General features: G+C 32.6%; 1 protein-coding gene across 2 annotated transcripts; it reads left to right on the forward strand.

The window, feature by feature from the left end:
- The first annotated feature begins 9925 nt into the window (after positions 1-9925).
- Positions 9926-15570, forward strand: LOC112286388 (uncharacterized). 2 transcript variants are annotated; one of them, XR_016504756.1, is made up of 5 exons: positions 9926-11903; positions 12580-12985; positions 13157-14192; positions 14431-14642; positions 14933-15570. XR_016504756.1 is itself a non-coding variant. In XM_024528242.3 (4 exons), exons 1-3 carry the CDS (start codon positions 11208-11210, stop codon positions 14182-14184), a joined length of 2130 nt encoding a protein of 709 aa, XP_024384010.1. In that variant the 5' UTR covers positions 9926-11207; the 3' UTR covers positions 14185-14192; positions 14431-14796. The 2 variants fall into 2 exon arrangements, 1 of the variants encoding a protein (XP_024384010.1); XM_024528242.3 differs by lacking the exon at positions 14933-15570 and having other exon boundaries at positions 14431-14796.
- The last annotated feature ends 6937 nt before the right edge of the window (positions 15571-22507 follow it).

Below are 22507 nucleotides of genomic sequence, written 5' to 3' on the forward strand. Positions count from 1 at the left end.
AATGTAGCCTTTGATCAACAACAAACTATTCTCTTGAAGCTAAAGTAATTTTTATCTATAAGCAAGAAATTCAATATTAACTATTGATTCAATTTTTTTTAAGAAAATTCAATTAAGTATATCCTTTGATCTTCTTTTGTATTATTAAGAAAATTCTTCAAAATCTCATGATACTTCTAGGTTTGAATTTAAAAACAATCTATTCTATTTTAAAAGATACTTATATCTTCCAAAAAGTGAAGAATAATTATATGTTCTTCAAGCTTATCATGACTTCTCAATAATAGAATATTTTGGATACAACAAGATTTTGAAGCTAATATTTAGAGATTTTTGTTGGTTTTAAAAATAAATGGCAGTAAAAAACTTTGTACAATCATGTGATGTTTTTTCAAGATCAAAAAATCTTAGCCATTTATCTTATAGACTTTTAAGCCATTACTTAATCTAAAACAATTATAGTCTTTATTTCTATGAATTTTAACATAGATCTTTTAGTCTTAGATTTTTATGATTCTATATTTGTAATATTAGATTATTTTATTAAGACAAGAGTAAATAATCTTCATATTATGCTTGTAATAACATGATACATTCATATTATAAATTGACTCAAATGATAGTCTATAAATAAGTCAATCTATGATTGTCTATGATATAAATAAGTCAATTGAGTTACTTATCAATTACATCTATTGGATTCTATAAAGATTCTTTTTATATTATATATGTATTTTTTTAAATCATATAAAATAGTAAATATCCTATGAAAAAGAAAAATGCCACCACCTTATACAAAGGTAGATAATAATCAAGAGTTTGAAATAAAAGAAGTCTTAGACTCAAGGCAATTCTAACTTAGGTTGGAATATTATATTTATTAGTATAGATACAATACCAATGAATGTATATGGGAGCCAACAAAGAATCTTGTAAATGAAACACAAACGATCAAAGCTTTTCATCAATAACATCTATAAAAATTAAGATGATTAGTCAAACAAATCTTTGCCATAAAATATATATATATATATAGTTTGAAAAAGATTACATTCTACTTTCTATTTTTTTTTGTAATTTTTAGTAATTAAGAGATAAAAAACCAATAGCCAATAAATTCAACTTAAAAGCTATTATTTACTAACTTATCAAATTAGACATTGTAATTATTAGAGCCTTCAAGATAATATAATAGAAATAAAGACTTTTAAAAGCGATTTTTTTTTCTTCAAATAGATGACAAGATACAATGCATTTGGTATCACAACCTTAGAAGAGACTTCCAATATTTGGTAATTTTATTGAAGATAAAAACAACTCTTCATGATAATATAAATATTTTTTTTGAAGGAAGTTATCAAGACCTTAATAGTGATCAAATATAAAGGTGGTCATCATGCCTTGAAATAAGACATTATCAATGGCTAAAAGGACCTATTAACTATTTTTAAAAGAAACAAAGTTCATAGCATGTGGTAAATATAATTTGTTGCATCTTGAATTTTATCAATATGTAATCTCTGATTCTTATGGAACTCATTTTTAAAAAGAAGAATAATATCATGGATATACATGTTTATGTCTATACTTACCTAAATAATATGAATAGGTAGAAGAAGATAAAAATAGATAAATTTGATAATAGCTTATAGGGAAGCTTCTTAAACAAAGTTTTATCTTTATATGTATCTATAGGTAATTGATAGGTTGAATACTTAGCCAACAAGTTAACCACGTGTCACTTGTATTGATAGCTTGTGGTATAAATTTACTATGTGGCATATGTATAAGAAACTTATCTTATAAGTTAAGACATATGCTTTGTAAATTGGATATGTATTAGAGATCTTATAGAATGTTGCATTGTAACACTTAATTAGATAGTATGTATGGAGATAAGACTAAAGCTTTTTTTATTCTTGTCTATTCTTTTCTTGCTTTTAGTCTAATTTCAAGGATTTTTAATTTTTTTGTCTTTTGGTAATTTTTTTTAATATAAATATTTTTTATTTCTATTTTTTTTTATCTTTCTTTGAAAAAAATCTCACTTATTTATTTGCCTTTGTTAAGTTCTTGTCCTTGATAAGATGATAGCAATATCTCCATCATTGAATCTTTAGGAACACATATTAAGATCCATAGCCATTATTGATCTAAGCATCAAAATCTAAGATAAATATTGATAGCTATTAAATAAATAATAAAATCAGCATGTTAATACAATTCATATATTTTATTTTATTTTATTATAAATTGATTCAACATATGGGTATTTATCACAAATTATTTATTTAAAATGCCACATATAAAAACAATAAGTTAAAATATCCATTTATTTATGTTTTCAACATAAATATAATTTATATAATAACTTTGTTGTTATCTATGTTTTTATAGAGATTGAGGATGAAATATCATATAATATTCCTATCAATTATATTTGAAAATTGCTTCATGAGGACCAAGTTCAAAGTATCTTTATTATAGATTATAAGCTTAGCATTATAGCAATAGAGACACTTATGACTAAGTCACAAATGCATTTTTTTGCAAGTGACATATTAAAAAAAATATTGTAAAGAATTTAACAATAAAAAATTTGTTGTAAGACCTAAAAAATACTATCAAAATTTTATGAAAGCTTAAAAAAAATAAAACCTTATATTCTTATTTCTTGGTTTTAGTGATATTTTAGAATAATTATACACAAAAAAAAAAAAAAATCAATTGCCTTATTTTTGTGGACAATTTATTTGAATATAAAAATAAAATAATAAATTGGAAAAAATATCTAAATAAAATATACAAATAGCCATCCACAAGTTGTAAGTTATTTTTATAAAATATAAAATTATCCACATTAGAAGTAATTTTTTTGTGCATGAAAAAATCTTCTCTATTATTTAAATCATATGATGAATTCTTATTGTGGAAGAAGCTATTTTTGCATTAAACTCTACATTACTTTTAACAAAAAAAATAATTTCAATACATATAGGAATTTCTTTTCTATTAGAGATATTTTTATCAAATATTGTACAAATTTAGCAAAGAAGTAAACTAATTTCTTAAATTTTGCTATATCAATTTTAAAAGGAGATGGTTTTTAAAATATAAATATAAAATTATTTGCTTGTAATCTCAAAACAAATTATTGATATGTGAAGCAATTTCAAATTATTTTTATATAATCTAAACTTAATAGATTTTTTTTTCTTTTTATTATGAAAACTCAAAATTACAAGATATGTAGTTGCTCTAATTAAAAAGATATGCAATTAAAGTTTTACAGCAATTTAGAATCTTTTTTGCTACTATATCTTATGTGAAATAATTGCCAAAAAACAAATGTTAGAATTGAGCAATTTCTACAAACATTAACATCTTCATTGTTTATTTTTAATACTTTTGGAATAATTAAATATAAATAAATAAATAAAATTTTCTTAAATATTTTTGCTATAATTTCACCAATATTTCAATTTGTTAACAAAAAACCATGATATAGAAATTATACAATTTATCTTCATAGACTGCAAAATCTTGAATAAATTTCAAGTAACAACTAACAAATGAAGTTTGTATGGATTTCAAATTCAATAAGAAATCACTTTAACTTACTAATATTAATCTAATTTTAGGATATAAAAGGACAAAAAAATTAGAAAAATGAAGAAATTTTTTAAGATTGTAGTTAAATTAGATACAAAAATAAAATAAAAGATAAGTTTAGAAAAGGCTCTATAAGTAAAAAGATTACTAACAACCATAAAAAATTATTAAATTGCCTTTCTTCTATATATCATTTACAATGAAATATATTTTCTTGGATTTCAACATTTTTTATTTAGCAATCCTAAGGAGAATTTTTGCTTATATTTATAATAGACATAGTAATGCTTGTGGGATCCAATTTTGTATTATGTAAAAATTAGTGTGGAAATATATTAAGCATCAAATAATAGAAGGGTTTCAATTTATCTTAAAATCCTTCTTATAATCAAAAAAAAATGTATGAGTTGTCTAAAAATATTTTTCTTATCAATTGTAGACTTCTTAAAATTCTCAAATTAATTAATTTTTATTTCAATCAATTTTATATTATTACTAGCATCTGCCAACTTTTTTCTAAGATGGTATTATTTAGATAATTTTTAATATCAATTGTATGTCCTTAATTTATTTTTATGCCAATTAAGTATATTTAAAAATCATAGATATGAATTTTATTAATACCTCTAAAATCATTGAAATAATTTTTACTTAATAATTTCAATATCATTCTATTTAAACTTTATTTAAAATTTCTCTTAGATCATATATTATAACATCTACTTGATAAATTTTAAGATCAAATGTGGTCTTTACTTATTGGTTTTAAACCATTATAATAAAAATTATAATAAAACATCAAAAAACTTTAAAATAAAATCTTAGCAATTCTAAAAAACTTCTATGAAATCCTAAAATTAATAAATTAATTTCCAAAAAATCTTATTTAATTTTTTTTATATTTTTTAAAATAATAATTTTAAATTTTAGTTTTTTTTAAAAAAGAATTATACATATCAATTAAGAAAAAAACTAAATATTTTGCTTTGGTGTCAACTAGTATTTTTTTCTAATCTTAATGTCAAGCTTCTAGTTCTAAGATTTCTCTTTTAAAATTATCAATTTGCTTTCAAATATTTTATACATATTGGTATTTATGTTAATTATAAGTTTTTGATTTGTCAAATTAATCCTGTAAGCAAATTATTGCAAATCTTAAAAATCCTTACTAGCACTTAGTTTACTAATTTTTGATATTATAATTATTATAGATATCCATATTTATTCTTATAATTAATTAAATAATATAGGTAAGAAGAATTATAAAATAAAAAGACATAAATTTGATAATATCTTATAGGAAAGCTTCTTAGAAGCTTTATAGATGCAAGTTTGTCTTTATACATAACTATAGATAATTGGTAGGTTGAAAACTTTGCTAATAAGTTAGCCACGTGTTCCATATGTTGATGATTTGTAGTATAAGTTGGACATGTGGCACATATATATAAAACTTGTTTTGTAAGTAGATATGTGTCCTATGAGATGGACATGTATTTGAGATCCTATAGAACATTGCCATGGAGCTCTTAGTTACATAGAGTATATGGAGACAATTGTAAGGCCTTCTTCATTCTTATCAATACCTTTCTTGCTTCTAATCTAGTTTCAAGCATCTCTAATTTTTTTCTCTCTTGGAAAGATCTATTTTAGTTTCTTCTTGAATATTCAAATTTATTTTTTATTTTTATTTTTATTTTTATCTTTCTTCTAAAATTGCCTCATTTGTTCCAAACTTATGTTCTTAAAGTCATATCAAATCAAAAAAATTCCAAACCTATATTCATAAAAATCTTTTTTAAGTTTTTTTTAGTCGTTCTCTTAATCAAAAGAAAACATCCTATCTATTTTAGGTGCATGGTTTTATGTATTAGGTTCTAATTTTGGCCATAATTCACAACTAATCTTCTATGGGTATCAATCTATTATTATTAAAAATAATTTCTTCTAAAACCACCCTTCATTTTTATTTAAAGATGTCTAATTTATATATATATATATATATATATATATATATAACTTTTTTTTTCTTATTTATGGATCTACAAAGTAAAATAATTTTTTCAATAAAAATCAAAAAATATACACTATTTTTTAAATTTCTTAAGTATTAAACCTATAATATTTAAAATATATATATTATATTTTCAATAAATTCCTTTTAGATTTTTGGTCAATATATATTCTTTCATCTAATAGTCACGTTACAATACAACACTGTTGTTCTACTTGTAGCTAAATGCTTGTGACGTGTATTTAGTGATGTTAGTAGAGAAAAAAAGACAGTAAGTAGATCTATTAATAAAAGAAATTAAAGCTGAAATTAACATAAGATATTTAAATGGTTTAATATTGAAATAATTGGTGGATATTTTGGCATTAAAAAGGATTTGAAATTCATTAATATAAAAAACTTGTAAGATATAAAAATGAATGAATATAAGATATTTAGGAAGGGTTGGGAACTATATGGTATATTCAATAGTATAAGTAACCACTTTACCAATGACTCTTTTTATGGAATATACTTGTTGAAATTCAAAGCAAATTGTGGATTAAAACAAATAGCAATCTTATTTAAAATTTGTAGTCGTAAGGACAATGCATGTGGCCTTCATTGCCAATATATATATATATATATATATAGTACCTATAGTATTTGAAGCAAAATAATATGTTAAAAGTAGTAGAACGGTCTTATGCGTGGTTTGATGCAAAAGTGTTTTGAAAATGAAATTCAATCAAGTTTTCTTTTCATTAATATATTATCATTATTATTATTATCATTATTTAAAGTAATTTTTAAAATATATTAGCTTCATATTTAAAAAAATTCATAGCTTTAACTATCGTTAACTGCATTTTCTACCATATTCTTAGCACAAATGAATTTTCTTTTCATTGCACATTCCAACTGCCAACCAAATCAGCATTCTAATCTGTTATTTGCTCCCAAATATTAGAACTTGTAGATAGCTTTAGTAATTTTCTCTTTTATACTATATATATATATGTATAAGTATATATAGGCATATACGAATTTTAGTACTTGCATATTAATATTGAAATTAGGATTTTGAAAACCTTAAAAAAATTAATTGTGAAGAAATCAATATCAAAATAAAGATTTTAAAAACGTTTTTGAAATGACATTTATAATTTTATTGAGTTTCAGTCATACAAGCATGCATTTAAAGCTTTTAGAATTGATTGTGTCAATTTGTAATTTAACTGCAATCATGTTTTGAATATGCTGATAATTTTTTATTACCAATTGAAATGTTTTGTGTAAAATCATGTACTAAGTACATAGACTCTATTTCAATCAGTTTTTTACACCTCCATGAGAAGGAGCATTTTGGATTTTTTTGTTCAACCAATGATCAAATTTTTCAGTATAGTTATTAATATCTTCAATAAGGATAAATCAATGAAAAGGTAAAAATAAAAATGTTGAAACAACACCTCTTACTTTGTTAATAAATTTTTGAATGTGTTCAGTAAAATAAAATAAATACTTTATCAAGATTAAAAAATTCAAATATATTTTTTAAAAATTACAGCTATTCAACTTAGTTTACAAATAAATTAAAAGTATTGAAAATAGTGAAAGAAAAAAGATTTTTTTGTACTTTTTAAGTTTGTAATTCTTCATGGTTTCTTGTTATTCCTAATTTAAACTTTTTGTGATGTCTTGCTTTTATATTCACTACTTGAACTCCTAACATCCTTCCATTGAATTTCGTCGAAGCCTTTAAGTTATGTTTTTATCATTGCATGCAATATTCGTGTTATACTCTAACAAATATTGCAGTCTTCAATTGCTGGGCAAATCAATAGTATGCCTTCATAACACATGGTCCTAGACAGTTTCGGGGATGAATTTAGAATTCACATGGAATAGAGCTACAAACTCAGTTTTATTTCAATTTTCTTAAAATAATTAAAGATTTATTCACATATTTTATAAGCAGTGTCAAAGAAATGAAATCTTTATATCAAAGCCCCTCAACAACTTCATCTTATTCATTCAATGAAATATTATTCTTAAGACAACATTATACAAACTAATGCATACATGTACGCTCATTCTCTCTCACACGTATTAACCACAAACGTATCTCTCTCACACACACTCTCTCTCTCTCTCTCTCTATATATATATATATATATATATACATAATTAAAATAAATTAAGAAACAGTCCATGTCATAGAATCACATCCTGCAAAACATCCAACCATGTGAACTTGCAGGTTACCACTCATCATCCAACAAGTCATCATCCATCCAAGATGTTTTCATCGAAAGATGTGGAGAGAGTACCACTTATGACCCAACGGTATATTATCATCCAAATTTGTGTGATCATCCGATGCATGTCTATCATCCAACCATGTGAATCTGCAGGTGAGAGAGAGATCGACGAGTCCAGGTGTACCCTAAATGCACAAAGCAAGCAAGCAAGCAAGCAAGGAATGGATGAATGTATGGATGAATGAATGAATGAATCAGGCAAGGAAGGGAGGGAGGGAGGGAAAGGAGAGAAAGTGAAACAGGAGACTTCCTTCCTTCCTCACTGACTGACTTACTTGGGGATGCACCATACAATACAATACAATCCCCTCAAAGGAGGTGGGATGGGGGGATTAACCACCCTCACCGGACTCACTCACACCCCCATCGACGTCGCCGTCTCGCCTTACTCACTCACTCCTTCCCTCCCTCCCTCAGTGACTGACTGACTGACTGAGCCAAGCAATGAGCAGCACCACAGCCATGCCACCCTTTTCCCTGCCTATTCCCCTCCCTCTCTCGGGATCCGATGAGGCTGCAGTGAGAGAGTGAGAGAGAGCCGGATTATCCTGATCCTGCAGCAGCAAAGGGGGATTTGCTTTGCGAGGAAGGCAAAGTGGGATCCCAGGGTCAAGCAGGGGCTTTGTCCTTTTGTATAATTGCATGATGTGGGAGAGGGGGGAGTGAGGGTAAGAGAGAGAGAGAGAGAAAGGGAGAGAGCAGGAGGAGGAGGGGGAATCACATGGTCAACATGGGATGTACTACGGATGGAGACTCTGCCCCTGTTACCATGTTGCTTAGGAACCACCACCACCACCCAGTACTACTTCTACTACTTCTACTACTCCCTTGCCTTGCCCCCTCCCCCCTCCCCCCTCCTTATCTGCACTACTCCACTCCATCAATTACTCCCCCCTGCCCTGCCTCCTGCCCCTCTGCCCCGTCATTCACGATTCATTCACGGTCGCGATCCCCATTTATTTTGATTACCCAGATGGTGATGTGTGCCAGCTCCTCCTCCGCCGGCTTAGACAAGCGGTGAATCCCCACTCAGTCGTCTTTCTGCAGGGAGATTATTCCTGCTGCAAAGTTTGATTGCAGACGTGAGTGTCAGATCCCCCCACCCCACCCTACACCATCGCTTGGATTGAAATCCACCCGCCGTCTTGCTGCACTTCAGAGAGAGAGAGTACCTTCGTGGGTGACAGACGGGGCAAAAAGGGCTGGGGAACGCAGTAGCAGTCGAGATCAGAGGGCATGATTTCTCCCTGCCGACATATGAAAATTCGACGTTTCATCCTGTGCGAGGAAAAAGTCGAGCATTCGTTTGGCGCTTGTGGAATTTGAAGCTACACCCCCCATACTGCCTTGGTATGTCAACAATGTGGTTCATTCCTCATTCTGCAGCGAGTTCAGAGAATTTGGTCCGAACTAGTCTCGCTGGCTGTGCACAGCAAAGAGAAGGGCAGAGTCGAAGAATAAACCCACGCACGAATCCGACATTATTAACATATGTAGCGCTTTTAGAACGCAAAAATAATTGCTGGCGGTGGAGCTGCTGCATGGCATCATCCTCTTCGAAGGAGATCCATCGCTGTTGATTTAGGCTGCCGCTACCCGGTGGGACCTTACCGCAGTCTAGAACAGGACCAACGTACTGATTGCCCGGTAAATCGCCACTTTGTTGCAGCAATAACAGAGCACAAATGGTTCAGAACATAAATTACAATAAAGATAAAGTAACTTTGTTGATCGAATTGCAATGGCACTGCTCATTAGAGACCTAGACTCTGGGAAGGATTAATCCACAGTGCACGGATTTTGATGGCAATGGGAGCCTCTCATGAACAACCTTCGATGACCGACGGCTGCTTTTAGCGGAAAGTCCTTGTTCACCTTGTTTCAAGGCATTGCCATTTTCATTGTCATCCATCCAAAATTATTACTTAAGAAAGCCAAGAATCTTGACGTCCAGGAGCATGACTGGCCACAGGGGTGTTCTCAGTAGTATCGGCAATGACGACGGTGATGACGCAGTTGTTTGCTTAGACTGGCAATTGATCTGGTTATGACCAGTAGGACACCCACCGCAGCATCCCGTGTTGATGTAGGGAGAGGCACCAGCCGAAACTTCAATTTTACTCTTCTTTTTGTAAGAGCTCACATCCGTCGTCTGACATGAAACTCTTTTGGTGCTAAATTTGGGCCTTCTTTGCAGTGGGTCTGTCTGTTGGTCGCCTACCTCGCCCCCCCCCACGTTTTTCCAGTATCACTTGGGAGAGGCGCAAGAGGCGCCAGGTCTGGTGTTTCCCACATTGAAGGCTAGGTGGAGGGGAGGAGGGGATCATTTTGTGAGACGTAGTTGCTTGCGCTTGTGACGTCGTGAATCTTTTATTTTCTATTTCATATTTTTATGTGCTCGTTATCCTTCCAGAACGTCCGCTTCTTTCGTCCATGCCTTCGCTGCTACGCTTGCCTATCCTTCGCTCAGGTTCTGCTGCACATCCGTAGGTTCGATACTGTAGCAGGTCACGTGCATGCAGTGAGGTACACCACATTGCGCAGCTAATATTCTTGCGAGTGACAAAGTTTAGGAGTGAGTGTTACGAATGCCTCGCTGTGGTGGGGAAGATCCGTTCGGCATTGCAACCTTCCCCATCACAGCTGATTAACCCTAGATCAGTATCCTGGCGCTTCATTAATCGCAAATTTATTCACGACCTTGGATCATTCACAAGTCAGGTGTTGGGGATGTCCCCAGCACCATCTGCCTAGTTGCATTTGTATCTTGCTGCGATTTTTCTTGTAATCAGGGGCTGATTAACTTCTTTTCTCTCCGTTTCTCGAAGTTATTACGTGACCGTCGAAGCATTGGGGAAGAAATGAGCGGTTGCTACGTCATAGCAACATTTGGTCCAGTTTTTTTGAACTTCCACTCATCGACTGGTCTCGCGCATTGTCGTCACATTCTAAAACCGTTTCTGAGATTATCAAACCTTAAGACACGGGAAGATTCGTATGGGCTAAGTGAGAGGTTATGATTTCGAGGGTCGGGTCTGATCAAGCTGTACTTTTATATGGCGTGACGATAGTGTTTTCGTCCTGACGTGCAATCTTGGAGCTGCAAGATTTTGCATAGTGCGCTGTGTGGAGACATTGTACTTATTCTAATCTACGGTGACGATGATCTTTCTGTTAGAAATCCGCTGCACTTAGGCACTTGTTGTTCTACGTGTTTGACCTGTTGGGTGTGCACTAGAGGGTTTTCGAGCTTCTCTAGAGCACTTTTAAAGAGGAGAATGAGGATCAGAAAGCAGCCTCGGCAGTTGCCTGCATGTCGAGATTCTTTTCTACCATGCGATTTGCAAGTGGAAGGCTGGAGCAATCGTGAATATTCAGAGGTGGGTAATGGAGGGATATTTTTCTCGGAGAAAGCAGGAACAGTGGGCTCCGGAGAGCAATTAGTTGCCGGGACTTTTGCACCGCAGATCATCCAACATGTCAACTCTGATCCCGATGCGACTAATATGTCAAGGATGCCGGAGTTGGCGCAATCTGGCCAGTTGCAGCTTGGGCATGTCCAGTTTATTCCTGAGAGGACACTTGATTTGAATGCTCTGGTAGACAAGGTTCAGGACCAAGATAGGAGCGATCTGCCAGGAAGTAGACAGAGTGGCAGTTTGCAACCCCGATGTGGAGGTCTTAATTTTGTTGACAAATCACATGGGGGTTTGGTCCGTGGTCAATCGTCAAGTCTATCCATAAACACGGAGACTACAAATGTCGATCAGACGAACTTATCTGGCCCAGCATTACATCCTGAAAGCTGCACACAACAAGACGAAGACGAAGACGAAGAAGAAGATGAAGAAGATGACAACCCTACAAGACACTACGTGCGGAGGAACGGCTTTCGGCACGGCGGAGACAGCGGTATCTCAATTCAATCTGAGGAAAACATCCCGGACGAGGACACAATTGCATCAATTACAAAGGTAAATTCGCCCGAACACTCAGAGTTGTTTAGTACGATAACCTAAATATGTACCTAGTCGGTGTTGTCGTCTTCAGAAACATTATTTATGGTATGGATGTTTTCGGGTATCCTGCAAGTACTCACATGGAGATTTTTAATTAAGTTATTTATTCTTGCTTTCACTGGTACAATTGCATCTGACACCAAAACCTGGAAATCAATCTGAGAGCAGATGTTTTATGTGTTTTTGAGCTTTATGATTCCAATGACAATTTTCAGACAGAATAATTCGAACCAGCCGTTGTTTGTGAAATCTACTTGCATTCGATTATGACATGTGCTAGAAAAATTAGGATGATCTACGAATCCATGGTTTCTTATAGGTAATTTGAGGTCACATTCCGGTGAACCCTAGCTCTAGAACTAACAAATGAGCCAATTTCGCCTTCAACCCGCAGAAGTTGAGACTCTCAAAGTTGCAGAATAACTTGTCTTTTAAGCGGCATCACAATAAAGCTTTGGTGCTTTCAGAACCAAACGCCACAAGTTACGCCTCCCCGGACATTTCTGGTGGCACTGATGCTAACAGTGGTCAATTACCCTTTACAGGGGTTATTGTGGAAATTAGCGTTCAAACCGACTTGTAACTTACTTTCAAGGGAATTTTCATTCAAAAAATCTGTGTTTTCATGCAGACCAACCTGTACGAATGCGACCAGTTCCCCGATTCTGAGCAAAATTCAAAACTCTGCACTCCCGATACAGCTCGCAACAGACACTTACGAAGATCAGGCATACCCTTCCACGGCAATGAGGACGACCATCATCCCTCAAAGGAGCCGGAAGGATCGTTGTTGCACTCACTCTACTTGCAGTTGCTAGCAGCTGGTAGGGAGGGCATTTCGTTGCGGGGGCTTTTTTCCAGTTTTAAATCTCAGACATCGTTGCCAAGGCTTGCACACAACTGGAGAGAGCAAGTAAAAGCTCACTTGAAGAATGGCCCTTATTTTGAAGAAGTGAATGGGCGCTATCTTTTATGCGAATTTCTTGTTCAGCCTTCAAAGAGAGCTTCCAAGAGAAAGGAAAGCTCAGAAAGTCCAGGTGAGAAACACAAATCGTTGTGATTAGAGAATTTCCGCAAATTGTTGTTCACGGGAAGGAATTTCATATTCATCGAGGCGTGGAGTTTTACAATTGTAGATAAGTACCTTCCCAACTCGTCTATTGAACGATGCACACAACCCTAAGTTGTTGATGCACCTGATCGTGCAGGCGTACAGACTCGAAGGAAAGCCTACCAGAAGACAATCGAGGCTGTTCTTTGTGAGTCAGCAATAGAGTTTCAAAAGCAGCAAAAACATAACGACAATGGTGAACGTAGTGGTGCTCCGAGCTTGTCTATGCCGATGGAGTCCAACGAATCAGATTTGGATATGGCAGAGCCGAAACATACGAAGCCCAAAACTGCCCCAAACCGATCCTCCAAGAATAGAAAATCCAGAGCAGGTGATGAGGACTCGCAAACTCACAGGAATATCCGATTTGGAGGCGCCATTCCGGGGTCTTTGAAGGCAATGCAAGCCAGAATCATAGCAGAAACTGGAATACAGGATGGAATCAGGTGTGCGAGAAAGGATGGGAGCAATGATTCCTCGAAATGGCAGTGTCCCATGATGGCCATGGAGGGTCACACTCTTTGCGAACACCACAGCTTTCTGAATGAAAGGAAGAGGGCTCGATATGCTAAAGCCAGAAAGCATCATGGTGAGGGCACAGCGGGGAAATCGCAACGAAGTCGACAAACGATGAGGGTGGCCTCAGAAGTACCAAAAAAGCATCACATGACACATGATGTGCAAAGTCCCTCAACACCCAGGCTAGAGCTTTACAAGAGTGATAGCGATGACCTTACAGGCCTTGATGAAGTTGCCAGCCAGGCTCTGTTAACCATGAAGAGTGACATCCTCAATGTTGAAAGTTTTTCCCAAGAGACGAAAGTGTACGTATCGAATCTTAACTCTTTAGAGATGAAGGTGGACAACTCAAAAATTGTCAATGGAGAAACGACCGCAACCTCGGATAAGCCAGCCCCACCTCAGTTCGCAAGGTCATCCACAGGAAGATTCATTGCAGCCAAGAAGACCGCAGTTAGAATTCCTCCTCACTCTCTTGATACTGATCCATCAATTGGGAAATCGAATGTGCCTTTAATGCGTCCCCCTTCCATCCCACCCTTACCCGCGTTCTACGGAGCAAGAAGGAAGACCGTCAAGAACAGGTCCTTGTTGTCCATTAACTGATAATCAAGGTGAGACTCTATTGGAGTTGACTCGCTCTTTGACACCCATTTCATTTCATTTCATTTCACATAACATAGCAGAATTGATTCACGGGACTCTTTAGATGTGTCGGCGGTTATTGATGATTCCAGAATAAACCTGTGCACATGGCGTCATGTAACCTTACTGGTAATACAGATTTAACTTCCTCTCCCCGTTGTCCACGTACATTGACTGCTTGATGGTTTTACTGCAATGATTTTGCAGGTTTTAAAAACTCTGATATTGATATTGGAATGATGTTCACTGGCTCTTCCGCATAAATGTATGAATGACCCAGTTTTACTATTACTTCGAAGTTACACCTGACTGTCTCGAGAAAGCAACTTCTAGTTTACTGACTTTCTCCAGGTAGTGCAAGTTGTCTCTCTCAAATCCTTGTAGGATTTCTGACAACCGCCAATTGCCATCTGTTAAAGGTGTGTGAGAATCTCTGCAATCGGACTGCAAATGTATTCATGTTCGTATAGATTGTCGTTCTGGTTAGAAGTTGTTTATGGTTAGCAATTGTCTGTCGGGCTTTAAAATATCGTCTCTAAATCTTAGAGAAAAATAGAAAAGAATTCGGTATGACTTCACTCTCTCACACTTGTGCACCATCTTGCTCTTACCCTTCAAGAGAAGATGTGAACCAACTGCATAGGATTTGACTTGCTAATTACAACATAATTTTATCTCAACTTGGGGCACTAAAATCGTTTTACTGAAGCCTGACTGCCAACAGAGTGAAAGACCAACGCCATCACTTTCATCTTCATCGCCGGTGAACAGGATGAGAAGCTGTCATCATTCATCATTTTCAAACTAAACTAGATTCCAAGCTTATCATGAGTTTTTTTTAAAATACATTGCAGAACCATACAAGTCAATGAAACATTCCTATTTGATTCCACATAAGGATCCATCGAATTTGGATACTTAAAAGTCAGACTGATACCGCCTTGTCGCCGTCGCTGAACGCCAACTACCGCCGAACAACCGCCAATCCCACTGCCGTTGACCGCCAATTGTCGTCGAACAGTCGCCGACCTCGCCGCTGACTGTCGCTACCGCTGCCGCCCAGCCGCCGTCTCCTTGCCGCTGCCGCCCTACTATTGCTACCCTAATGCTGTCGCCATGCCGCCGCTCCTGACTGCTGCCGTCGTCTTGCTGCTGCTCTGCTGCCACAATCGACAACCTTGTTTTAAAATAAATAAATAAATAAAAATCAGTTAATTAAATTTTTTTCAAGTTCAATTTTATCATTTTATTTGACTTTATATTTTAAAATGATTTTATTCAATTTTTCTAATTGATATTGTATTTCTTTTATAGATTTATTTATAATGAGTGCTTCAACATCTTCAACTGCTTCTACTATGGTTCCAACTGTTACCAATGCATCCCAACATTTTCAAGCTCTTTTATTTCCATCATTAACTATGGATGGAAACAATTATCTATTATAGGCAAAAATGGCAAAAGTAAATTTATTTGCAGAACAACTCTCGGATGCCATTATATTTGAAGAATCTCCTACAATAAGTATTTCTATTCGTCCTATTATCCGTTGGAAAGCACTTCTTTTCCTTCATTGTCATCTTGTACCTACATTACAACATCAATATTTGGAGATAGAAGATCCTGCAAAACTTTGGAAGAATCTTAAATCCAGGTTTGATCATCAAAAGACCATTTTCCTTCCACGTCCATGTTATAATTGGACACATTTATGTATCTTTGATTTTCCAAATTTAAATGCTTTCAATAGTGAAATGTATAGTATTATCTCACAATTATGATCATGTAGACAAAGCATCTTTTAAGAAGAAATGATTGAAAAAATTCTCTGTACATTTCATCTTGTATTTACTATGCTTGCACAACAATATAGGAACATGAAATTTCAGAGTCATTTTGATCTCATGTCCTATCTACTTCTTGCGGAGAAGAAAAATGAACTACTCTTATGCAATGCGGAAGCTCATCCTATTGAAACCACAGTTCCAGAATCTCATGCACTTAATATTTCAAAGTCTAAGAAAAAGTTATATAAACATGGAAAACATGCTCATAAGCATCAAGGCAATCATAATCATGACCATTTCTATCCATATGGAAAGAATAAATATTCTATTATTAATTATAATAGAAAATAAAAATCAAAGATGTGTTCTTGCCATAAATGTAGAATGATTGGATATTTAGCACATGCATGCCGACTCCAGAATATTTTATTAAAATATTTTAAGAAAATAAGAAACTATGAACTAAGACTTGTGAAGTTCATACCATAGATGCATCCATGGATTCAATTGGTGTTGATGATTTAGAAGCTTATATAAATGACAAAATCTCTAATGATGAATCAAATGATATGCTCATTGATTCTGCAACAACACATACTATCTTGCGGGATAAACAATTTTTTTATTGAAAAATCTTCAACTTGGCAAACTAAAAATATGATGACCATAGCTGGAGCAAATGCATTTTGTTTCCAAGAGGGCACAACAATGGTAAAATTACATGCGGATTCCATCATCAAATATAAACATGCAATGTTTGTACCCTCAACATCTCAGAGTCTAATTAGCTACTGAGATATGCGTATCAATGGTTATCACCTTTCAACCACCATTTTAAATAGAAAAGAGGTTTTGGTTCTTACAAAGATTATAAAGTTGTTGAAAATGCTTTTGCTATAGAAAATAGTTTATATCAAATTATGATTTGGCCTCCCATTATATTTAATTTTGCATCATCTATCACAAAGAGTCGTGCTTCTCTCTAGCATGGATGATTGGGACATCTAGGATCTATATTATTTAGAAAGATCATTCCATGTATAACTGAGCATAATTTAAAGCATGTAGATGTAGACTCTATAGAATTATGTCCTGCATGTGTGCAAGGCAAGATGATTACTTGGCCTTCAATTTGGAAACTTCTATAAGAATTACCACTAATGCTTGAAAGATTGCACGGTGATATTTGTGGTCCTATTAATCCAACATTGGGACCATTTTGTTATTTTTTGGTCCTTGTTGATGCATCAAGTAAACAATCACATATTTTATTATTATCAATCTAAAACATGGTTTTTGCCAATCTTATATTTAAGCTTATTTATTTTTGGATAAATTTTCTTAATTATCCCATAAAAAAATTATGTATGGATAATGCAAAAGAATTTGCATTAAAGTCTTTTGAAGACTATTGTACTACAACAAGAATTGAGTTGACATATTGTGTTTTATATGAACAAGCTCAAAATGGACTTGCAGAGTCATATATAAAGTGTATACAACTGATTACCCGGTCACTCCTCCTTCACACAAATTTACCTGCATCTATGTGGGGTCATACAATATTACATGCTGTAGCATTAATATGCCTTCACCCTTCTTCTCTTAAAATTGTTTCACCACATGAGCTCATTTCAGGTTGTGTTCCAAATGTATCTCACTTACGAGTATTTGATTGCCATACTTAGATTCCGATACCAAAATCTCAACGGCGTACCATTAGAGCTCATTGACAAGAAAGCATATATGTTGGTTTTGATTCACCAAGCATTATTCATATTGTTGATCCATCAACTGGCACATTATTACGTACATGTTTGCAAAATTGCCGTTTTGAAGAGAATATATTTCTATTTCTTCAAGGAAGAGTATCCAATCAACAAAGAAATAAAGTACTTGTATTTGAAGCACTAAAAATATTTACTATAAATCTTGATCCTAGAACATCTTTAGCTGAAACTCAAGTTGCTAAGATTTTGCATCTAAAACAGATCGCACATGAAATACCTGATGGCTTCAATGATGCACTTAGAATTACAAGAATTTCTATAAATGAGGCTCAAAATGCACCTACTCAGATTTCAGTGCCACTAACTACAATACGTCAAGTTATAACAACAACAACTAAAAGAACTCCTATACCAAATAAGCAACCACGTAAGAAGAAAGCTATAATATTGACTAATCCTAGTATGATTTTTCAAGAAATTTCTACTTATCTTATGGAACCACCAATTCATGATGATATATCCATGCATAATGTATCTTCAATTCTTGTGAAAAACAATCTTGGAATTAGAAGGAATAAGAACAAGTTGAATAAAGAATTACCTATTCTGTATTGTGCTATAGATGATATTTGGGACAGACCATCTATTACGATAGATGAATCATTTGCATGTATGATTATAGAAGCCCTTTATTGTAAGCAAGATGATCTTAAACCTCAAACCATTGAGGAAGCGATGTGTTGCTCTGATTGGTCAAAATAAAAAACTTCTACTGAGGAAGAACATGCTTCTTTGCATAAGAGGAAAGTCTTTGGTCCAATTGTAGACACTCTTACATCTCGCCATGTAGGATATAAGATGGTATTAATATGCAAGCGAGATATTTAGGATTAAATAATTAGCTATAAAGCTCTTCTTGTTGCTCAAAGATTTATTCAACGATTTGGCATTGATTATGAATCCACATATTCTCCAATCATGGATTTAATTACATTTTGATATATTATTAGAATGGCACTTCATGCCACCCTTGAGATGCATCTGATAGATGTAGTAACTGCATATCTATATGGTTTTCTTGATGCAAATATTTATATGAAAGTTTCACCTGACTTAGAAACAAGAACTCCAAATGGACCTACTCTAAGATAATATCATGGTATTAAATTATGTAAGGCCTTGTATGATTTAAAACAGTCCAAATACATGTGGTATCAATAACTTCGAGATTATTTAATTGCACATAAGTTTCTAAGTGATCCACTAATTCCTTATTTGTTTATTAAATGAGATAAAATTCGTTTTGTGATCATCACTGCATATATTGATGATCTTAACCTAGTGGGCACTAACTTTGTATGTATTGTAGCTATTAACCTACTTATACGTGAATTTGAGATGAAAATGCTAGAAAAGATAACTTTTTGCATTGATCTTCAGATCATGCATCTCACAAATGGTAGCATTTTTCTATATCAACTAATGTATATTAGATTAATTATGATTGATGCTTATCCATTGTCTACACTAATGGTTGGACGTGGTCATGATGGTCATGATTCATACTGTCCATGCGAGGAAGAAGAAGAAATATTGAGAGATCAATATCCATACTTTGTAGCAATTAGAACACTTTTATATTTGACTACATTTATAAGACCAAATATTGCATTTGTAGTTAGTATTCTTATAAGACATAGTGCACGTTCAACACTATGATATTGGAATGGCATCAAATATTTATTACATTATTTAAAAGGTACTAAAGACTTAGGATTATACTACATACAATCTGCACATCCAAAATTAATTGGATATTATGATGTGAGATATAAATTTGATATTGCAACAGCTAAATTTAAAAGAAGATATATATATTTAAGACATGAAGCTGTAATATCATGGAAATCAGTGAAAAAAATAATAAATTCAACTTCATCCAACCATGTAGAAATTATTGGCTTATATGAAGCATCTCAAGAATGTATTTGGTTGAAATCAATTGATAAATTCATTCAAACAATCTATGGATTTTTATATGTTGATTTTTTAACTATCTTGTATGAAAAAAATAGTGCTTGTATTACACAAATACAAATTGGTTTCATTAAAGGTAAAAAGACAAAGCATATTGATCCAAAGTATTTTGGTTATATCCATGACTTGATTACTGATTAAGCACTTATAATCAAGAAAATTGAATCTACAAATAACCTTAGTGATCTCTTCACCAAACCTCTCCCATTGTGCAACCATTGTTGATTTACTTATGGCATTGGTTTGTGGCAACTTGGTTTTCTTAAATAAGAAAGTTAATGAACTCTTTAAATAATTAAAGAAAATGATGTTGTACTCTTTTTCTTTCATCTATGGTTTTGTCCTTAAATATAATAAGATTTTCCTAAATAAGATTTTAATGAGGCAACAATTGTTGATCTTGCAAGATTACAAAAAAGTATAGATTATAATTCTATACAAATTTTATATTATGTAAATATTATAATGAGCGAAGAAGATTGTTGAGAGTATTAAATGTAGCCGACGCTCTCCATAATATTTACTGTGGTCTATAGAAAATACTATAGCTACAATACTTGAAACGTAGTGGAGAGAAACTGTTTATCTTCTCTCCTTCTCCTCTTGTATATGAGACACAACTAGATCAATATACTTTTTGTGTGAAGCTCCTTCTCTCCTTAGAAACTCTCTTGTGTGTATGTGTGTATTACTTACTACTATTCTTAAGTCTTTCTAAACATTCTCAATAATTTTCTCACAAAACACTATACCTTTGTCTTTTGTTGATATAGACATAGTAATTTCAAGCATAAGCTTGATTTTTACTTTTTTAAATTTTTTTTACCACTTTATTTACATAATTTCCATGAACAAGATAATTTAATTTAGATGTAGGATTTTATTCCTTGCCTCTTAAATTTTTTCAAAACTAGTACAAAACTAGGATAAAGTAAGTAGAAAAATCAAATGATGAACAAAAAGATTTACATCTCAAGAAACCTTTGCACTAATTGAAACTAAAAACTATATTTATTCTTAAAAGTTTCATAAGTATTCCTACAACAAGTCATATCTTTACTACTAATACTCTTCTTTCTATTTATCTAAGGTTTTTTATATTAATTAATTATAAATTACCTTTTTTGACACTATAAGAGCATTTTTTTGTCCTAAACTCATAAGTGAGTTAATTTAGTGACTCTTAATATGATTTGACCTAAAATCACTTATTAAAGTTGAATATAGACTTTAGTGAGATTTTTTAGTGGCTCATAGATGATGTGAGGTTTTTTACTACCCCAATCAATTTTAGTATTAATTACCTTCCACCAAAGTTGTCATAATACCAAGGAATTAGAATTCATGCTAGGATGCATATAAATAACATAGAAGGTGAAAAAATACTTCTTGTTACTTATTGTTGTTTTACAACTGTTGATTTTTTTAAAAGGTGCATCTTGACTTTGGTTAATTATGTTCATCATGTTGAAAAAAAGTCTAATAATGCTTAGTTCTAATTTTTCTATAGTTCAAATTGGCATGATATTTAAACAACTATTCTTATCTACTATTATATAAGATATGACTTTTTGTATTTTAGAAACTTTAATTTCAATTTCTTTAACTTCTTATGGCCTTTAAATAGTTTTTACATAGATTACTAGTCTAACCTTAGATCTTTGCTATTTCTTGATGAAAATTCATATCTTAAGTGTTCTTTTTAATATTGAAGAAACCTCCAATAATTAAGTAATTTTGATATCTATCTTAATTTTATTCAAATTATTATATAGATCTTAAGGCATTAGTTTATCTTTACACTTAGAATGTAATGGAGATTTTAACTTAAGATCTAGAATTTTAGGTCTTTCTCACTTTTCTTTAGAAAGAACTTTCTTTGTATAGATATTTTTCTTCATATCTTCAAATAACTTATTTTTGTCATGGATTTTGGATTTTGAGGTAATTCATTGGAATTCTTAATATTTGCAATGCATCTTTGGTGGCTTTGTTGAGATTTAAAAAATAAAGAGATTCTTTGGAAGTGCTTTTACTTCCAATTAAAGTAAGACAAAGAAGATTAGTGTACTTAGGATTAGTCATAACTATTAAGACTAATATGTTAAGATGTTCTTTTTTCTTATAAGAAGACTCCTGATAGAAGATGTAATTAGAGTAGGAATATAAAGGTTAATTTAATATAAGTTGTTGGCTTAATTTCTCCCTAAACATACCCAAATACCTTATATCTTATGAATCCTAGCTATTATTTTGTATCCAATGTTGATTTTGTCTTATATTTAAAGAGATGTACTCCTTTCTTATCTCCTATTCCTTCTTTAGTATTCAAATCCAATAAATAGTGTTGGTTCTAATAATTATTATTGTAGTCGTAAAAGAAGTTAGGTAGTTTCAACTTATTATTAAAGCTTTAATTTTTTTTCTTTCTATAATATTATTTTGGACTTATTATTAATAATTTTTTTATAGATAGTTTAAAAAAATTATCTTATTAAGTTTTGTATAAACCTCCATGGAATGATTACCTCCATGATTTCTATAAATCACTTGATTTTCAATCCAACAACTACTAGATGAATGTCTCTTGTCATAAAGGTGGTTTACTTCTTATCTTTATCTTAATTGGTTTTTAAAATCATAATTAGGATATTTATAGCCTTATTAGTAAGAATTGGATCTTAAATTGGTTTAATTTTTATGTAAAGAATATACAATTGTTACCTCCTA

Source organism: Physcomitrium patens, chromosome 9 (assembly GCF_059467195.1).
Source record: "Physcomitrium patens ecotype Gransden chromosome 9, ASM5946719v1, whole genome shotgun sequence".
In the NCBI taxonomy this organism is placed as follows: domain Eukaryota; kingdom Viridiplantae; phylum Streptophyta; class Bryopsida; order Funariales; family Funariaceae; genus Physcomitrium; species Physcomitrium patens.